This window comes from Castor canadensis, chromosome 1 (assembly GCF_047511655.1).
Source record: "Castor canadensis chromosome 1, mCasCan1.hap1v2, whole genome shotgun sequence".
Classification (NCBI taxonomy): Eukaryota; Metazoa; Chordata; class Mammalia; order Rodentia; family Castoridae; genus Castor; species Castor canadensis.
The window spans coordinates 141,185,936-141,192,832 of record NC_133386.1 but is presented as its reverse complement, the minus strand read 5'-3'; the positions used below and the strand labels follow the sequence as shown (position 1 = coordinate 141,192,832).

The 6,897-nt window shown below is 37.9% G+C and overlaps 1 protein-coding gene across 1 annotated transcript; it reads left to right on the top strand.

The window, feature by feature from the left end:
* Positions 1-4,841: 4,841 nt before the first annotated feature.
* On the top strand, positions 4,842-5,735 carry LOC109702449 (olfactory receptor 51A7-like). Its single transcript, XM_020187789.2, has one exon. The coding sequence runs from the start codon at positions 4,842-4,844 to the stop codon at positions 5,733-5,735; it is 894 nt and encodes a 297-aa protein (XP_020043378.2).
* Positions 5,736-6,897: the final 1,162 nt, after the last annotated feature.

Here is a 6,897-nt window from a genome sequence, read left to right as displayed (position 1 = left end):
TACAATTGCCTATTGCTCATTGCTAACTGCCAATTATATCTCCACAAAACATGACTGAAACCTACATAGGATCCATACAACATCAAGTCTCATCACGGGACCCATGGTTTAGCAAGAAAAGTCCAGCAGGTGGAGCCTACAGAGATCTCTTGTTCCTTCTCAAACTGCATTACCAGGATGCCACCATCTGAAGATTGACAGAATGCATTGCTTACTCTGAAATGATGACTTCCAGGAGGCTGCAACAGCATCCTTAAAGACACAATATATACCCTAAATAAAAATAATTATGTTTCTTTTTTTTTTTTTTTCATTTTTCTTTTATTATTCATATGTGCATACAAGGCTTGGTTTATTTCTCCCCCCTGCCCCCACCCAATAATTATGTTTCTTTCCTTCAATAAGGAGAAGATATGAATCTATTGGTGAAAATAGTCCTGTCATCACTGAAAGTCTCTTTTACTTACTCAGGGAACATATATTTTCCATTTCTACTATGCCAAATATTATGGGTTCAGAGACTTTGATTCTGGACTTGGAAATGTTATACCAAAGTACATATAGGACATCATGTTAAACGGAGAAACCAGGAGGGCCCCCGGGCCGCCAGTTGCCCATGCCCAGATGGCTTGGAAAGATGCGGACAAGGTGAGCTAAGCAGTACGTGGTACTTCCACAGACAAGCCTGGGCCAGATCAGCATAGCCCCCTGGACAGACTGACCCCCACCTGGGGAAAAAAGAGAACCTGAGTAATAAGCAATAAGAACAATAAAGACACATTGCAAAGAGGGTGGGGTGCACTGAGCACTGAAGAGGGGAGGAGGGGAATCCTTCCCAGAACTGTAAATAAACAAGCCGGGCCTGGCCGGAGAGGCTCCTGCGGGAGCGGGGGTTTGTGCCCAGCAACCAGGAGCAGGAAAGCTTGTGAGAGTGGCGGAGGGAGGAAAACTCCACAGGAGAGGGGGGAAGACCCACCTCCCATGTGAACTGTACATAAACACTCAGGCCTGAGAAAGTGGGTGCAGTGTCACTTCCCCCAGTGTGCTTGGAAAGGCGAAAGCTTGTAGCAGAAGCTCGAGCACAGGAGAACTCTGAGTAAACAAAGCCTGTGGGGTCAGGGGAGTGTTAAGCTCACCCCTGAGATCTGCATAAACAACGCCTCCAGCAACAGCAGGCTGACAGCAGCAGGCAGGCAAGCCACAGCTGCAGATTCCATTCTCAGAACTGTCTCCAGACTCTTTTTTTTTCTCTCTCCCTACCTTTGATGAGAAAACAACCAAACTACACCTGCATGCTGAAAAACTTACTGAAACTGTATTGCATTTGAACTTGGGACACTTGGTGGGTTTTTTTTTTTTGTGCAGTTTTGTTCTACTTTATGTCTCCCCTTTGATAAGACAACTACAAAACAACATTGGAGGCACCATCTCCAGGATTGCAGCCTGAGGGAAAAACACCAAAATTATTAAGACTGAAATTTCATTGCATTTGAACTTGGAGGGTTTTTTTATTTTTTATTTTTTATTTTGTTTTATTTTATTTTATTTTTTCTTTCATTTACTTTTTTTTAATTTTTATTCTTAACTTTACTCTTTTTAATTTTACTTTCAATCCTCTCTCTGTCTCTCTAATGCCTTTTCAGCTTGCAGTTGATTAGTACACTGTCTCTCCCTGTTTATATCTTTGACACTTTTTTTGTTTGTTTCTTTGTTTTGTCTTTTTTCTACTTGATTATTTGTTTTACACTTTTCCTTTAACTTCTTTGCTTTCCATCCCCTCTCACCCTTCCATTCTAAATGTCACTAGTGCTATTATTACAAGCCAGAAAATACTTAATTGCACACAGTACAGGGACAATAACAATATCAAGGGCAATGACAGGAAGACAGAAAAAACAGGGATACTTGACTTCAAACTATATTACAAAGCAATAATAATAAAAACAGCATGGTACTGGCACAAAGACATGAAGACAGAATAGAGGACCCAGATATGAAGCCACACAACTATAACCAACTTGTCTTTGACAAAGGAGCTAAAAATATACGATGGAGAAATAGCAGCCTTGTCAGGGAAAACTGGTTAGCAGTCTGCAAAAAACTGAAACTAGATCCGTGTATATCACCCTATACCAATATTAACTCAAAATGGATGAAGGATCTGAATATCAGACCACAAACTCTAAAGTTGATACAGGAAAGAGTAGGAAATACTCTGGAGTTCATAGGTATAAGTGAGAACTTCCCCAATGGAACCCCAGCAGCACAGCAACTAAGAGATAGCATAGATAAATGGGACCTCATAAAACTAAAAAGCTTCTGTTCATCAAAAGAAATGGTCTCTAAACTGAAGAGAACACCCACAGAGTGGGAGAAAATATTTGCCAGCTACACATCAGACAAAGGACTGATAACCAGAATATATAGGGAACTTAAAAAACTAAATTCTCCTAAAACTAATGAATCAATAAAGAAATGGGCAAGTGAACTAAATAGAACTTTCTCAAAAGAAGAAATTCAAATGGCCAAAAAACACATGAAAACAATGCTCACCATCTCTAGCAATAAAGGAAATGCAAATTAAAACCACACTAAGATTCCACCTCATCCCTGTTAGAATAGCCATCATTAGCAACACCACCAACAACAGGTGTTGGCGAGGATGCAGGGAAAAAGGAACCCTCTTACACTGTTGGTGGGAATGTAAACTAGTACAACCACTCTGGAAAAAACTTTGGAGGCTACTTAAAAAGCTAAATATTGATCTACCATTTGATCCAGCAATACCACTCTTGGGGATATACCCAAAAGACTGTGACACAAGTTACTCCAGAGGCACCTGCACATCCATGTTTATTGCAGCACTCTTCACAATAGCCAAGTTATGGAAACAGCCAAGATGCCCCACTACTGACAAATGGATCAGGAAAATGTGGTATCTATACACAATGGAATTTTACGCAGCCATGAAGAGGAATCTCAATGTGCAGGTGAAAGGGAAATAAATTCTGTTGTATGAAGTAGGCTTTGTAGGCAGTTAACCACAAATGGCAAATTCACATGCATAATGAGAATACAACTGAACTCCTCTTGAATGGACTCTCACTCAACATCTCTCCTGAATGAAATACCTGGGGCTTAATAGTCTCTCTGGATACAGCCCCCTGAGTTTACTCCCTTGAGGTCTCTGTTCTACAAATAGCATTGGGATAGAAGGACCATAATCAGACTGCCAGGATGTATTTGTGTGCTTATAATAGGAGTTGGAGTGGCTTCATCCTGGGTTCATCTCTTTTTCAACCTTGAGATGCAGACCAAGTAGTAAGAACCTTTGTAAGTACCTGAAAACTTAATGTTCCTATTGTGTATCTCATAAATTAAGCACATTCAGATGAGTAACTTAAGCTTGATAATCAAATCCTTGATTTTATCCTTTAATGCTTATTTCCATTTCAGGATATACTCAAGACCTAAAATAGTCTTCATAATAGAGAACCGACCATATTAAACATCACTACTAAACATAAAGAACATGATATGTGTCTTATATTTAACTTCCATATATATATATACTGAACTTTATGATAACTCCATTATTTAAATGTACTCTGTATCTGTTACAAAAACTGCATTTTAATTTTTACATTTCTACGAAGTAGAGAATTTAGTTGGGTAGGTCCTTCTGAGCCAAAAACTGAGGACTGGAATCATATGTGCATGTTCGGTTTTCCTCCAAATTTTCTAAAAATGATATTTGTCAAAGACAAATATTTACCATCTGGTCCTTAAGAAAAAGCTTGACAACCCCTTGTCTGTATTAGTAACAGTCACAAAGGTGACTTATTATAAGGATACAAAATGTGCTATTCAAAAAAACAAGATAAAGATACATTTTCATAGTTTTAGTGTTAGGATATTATTTCTCATTAAATGTTAGATTATTTTATTTCTTATTTGTGTGTGATATGTAAAATAGAGATAATACTAGTGTGCTTATAGGGTAGGAACATTAAATCATAGTTTTTGCAGTTCCTTACACAGGAAGAACAATATCTATAAGCTGTAGCTGTTATAATATGCTGGGTGCCTGACAAATGTTTCTACTTTTTATGTGTTTCTCTTCCACTCTATCCCTGCCCTATTTGCATTATATTTAATTTTGTAAGGTACTTTACAATCTTTTTTATTTTAGTTGAAATGCAAATCTCTTTTATGAAAATTGTTATTGTTCCTGTTCCTATGGTTATGTAACAAATTACTTACAATTTAATGGCCTATAACAGTCTGCTACTATGCTCACAAAACCTATGGGTCAGGAATTTGAGCAGAGCACAGCAGGGATGGCTTCTCTTTGTTTCACAGATCCTAAATCTAAAAAAGTGCCAGAAGCTGGAATCTTCTAAAGATTCATCCTTTCATATGAGAAATGACATTCCTTACAGCAAAATGAAATCTTCTTTTCTAGATAACTACTTGTAATATTTATGTAAAAAGCCAACAGTCTCAAGTCTTTTACTTGGCTAGTAGGCACCTATATCTTACTTCTATAATAGCCTTTATATAAGGTTTTAACTGTAATAATCTATACCTGTTTTAAGATTAGATTTTGTTATTAATTTGCTTTATTTTTTCTCTCAGTTTTTGCTTTAGTTGCATACCGATGCCTACTTCTATCTATTTTTCTCCATTAGGTTTATATCTAAGAATTATTTCTATATCATTTGGTTTGACAAGATCTCAATGATGCCAATAGTTTAGAGTCAGACATTGGAGACAATCTATTTGTACCACTACAGGATGCCTCTTCTGAGACTTTCATCTTGGTTCCCATACATACTGGTATGTCTATCCTCAACACCTCTGAATTTGAAATTTCTGCATTCTGTTTATTTGGGATTCCAGGGATGGAGTCTATCAACATTTGGATCTCCATTCCTGTATGTCTCATGTATGTTGCTGCCATCCTGGGGAACTGTACCATTCTCTTTTTCATAAAAACAGAGCCTACTTTGCATGAACCCATGTATTATTTCCTCTCCATGTTGGCTTTCTCTGATCTAGGACCATCTCTCTCATCTTTCCCCACCATGCTTAAGATTTTCTTATTCAATGCTCCAGAAATTTCCCCTAATGCATGTTTTGCTCAAGAGTTTTTCACTCATGAATTCTCAGCTATGGAGTCTTCCGTACTTATTATGTCCTTAGATCGCTTTGCTGCCATCTATAACCCTCTGACATATACATCCATCCTTACTAGTGCCAGAGTCACTCAAATAGGGCTTACTTTTTCTCTCAAAAATATTTTGTTGATCCTGCCCTTCCCTTTAACTCCAAAACACCTAAGATATTGTAAGAAGAACTTCCTATCCCATTCCTACTGTCTCCATCAGGATGTCATGAAGCTGGCCTGCTCTATCAACAAGGTCAATGTCACCTATGTTTTATTTGTGGCTCTCACAGGCATCTTGGACATAGCATTTATTTTCATGTCTTACGTGCTGATACTGAAAGCAGTGTTTAGCATAGCCTCACAGAAGGAAAGGCTCAAGGTGCTCTATACTTGTGCCTCCCACATCTGTGTTGTACTCATCTTCTATGTTCCCGTTATCTCCCTTGCTGTTATCTACCGGTTTGCTGCGCACAGTTCCCCAGTAATGAAGATTCTCGTGGCTGATGTTTTCCTGATGGTGCCTCTGTTGATGAACCCCATTGTATACTGTGTGAAGAACAGATAAGAAATCTGGTTTTAGAGAAACTGTGCCAAAGGCAAAGCTAACTGGGATTCTTAATCACATAAACAACTGATCAGTAAATGAATGCAGAACAAGTGGAATGAGCCAATAAGGAACCAGGCTGTGCAACAGCTGCTTCATAACATCATCTCACATATCTCTCTAGTCTGGTTCCTAGGGCACTCTCTCTCCCCACTATTTCTGTTCCCCCTTCCTTCTTTTACTAGCCTCAGTAAATCTTAGTGTATTTGGTTTATTAGTTGAAAAAGGTAATATTATATCAACTGGATGTTTAAGATTGTAAGAACTTTTATTTTTTAATTATTTTTTGTTTTTTTATAAAATGTTGTTTGTATATTATAGTTATACAGGGAATTTCATTGTGATATTTCCACATTCATAGGTTATTAAAAACTATTAATTCAACCTAAGGCCAAATGTATGAATACAGGTACATCAAAAGTGAATTCTTGTACCACTCTTGGGGATATACCCAAAGGAATGCAACACAGGTTACTCCAAAGGCACTTGCACACCCATATTTATTGCAGCACTATTCACAATAACCAAGTTATGGAAACAGCCAAGATGCCACTATTGATGAATGGATTAAGAAAATGTGGTATTTTTACCCAATGGAATACTACTCAACCATGAAGAAGAATGAAATCTTATCATTTGCAAGTAAATGGATGGAACTGGAGAAAACAATCCTGAGCGAGGTTAGCCAGTCCCAGAAAACCAAAAGTCATATGTTCTCCCACATATGCAGACTTTAGATCAAGGGCAAACACAACAAGGAGATTGGACTTTGATCACATGATGAGGCATGAGCACACAAGAGAGGTATGAGGATAGGCAAGAAATCCAAAAAAACAAGATAGCATCTGATGTCCTCAATGCAAAGGAACTAATGCAGAAACTTTAAAGCAACAGAGGCCAATAGGAGAAGGGGACCAAGAGCTAGAGAAAAGGTCAGTTCAAGAAGAATCAACTTAAAATGTGACACATATGTACAGGAAAGCAATGCAAGTCAACTCTCTGTATAGCTATCCTTATCTCAAATAGCAAAAACCCTTGGTCCTTCCTATTATTGCTTATACTCTGTCTTCAACAAAATTAGAGATAAGGGCAAAATGGTTTCTGCCTGGTAGTGAGGGGGTAA

Coding starts and splice junctions, on each gene's coding strand:
- LOC109702449 (XM_020187789.2), top strand. CDS start 4,842: ATGTCTATCCTCAACACCTCTGAATTTGAAATTTCTGCATTCTGTTTA.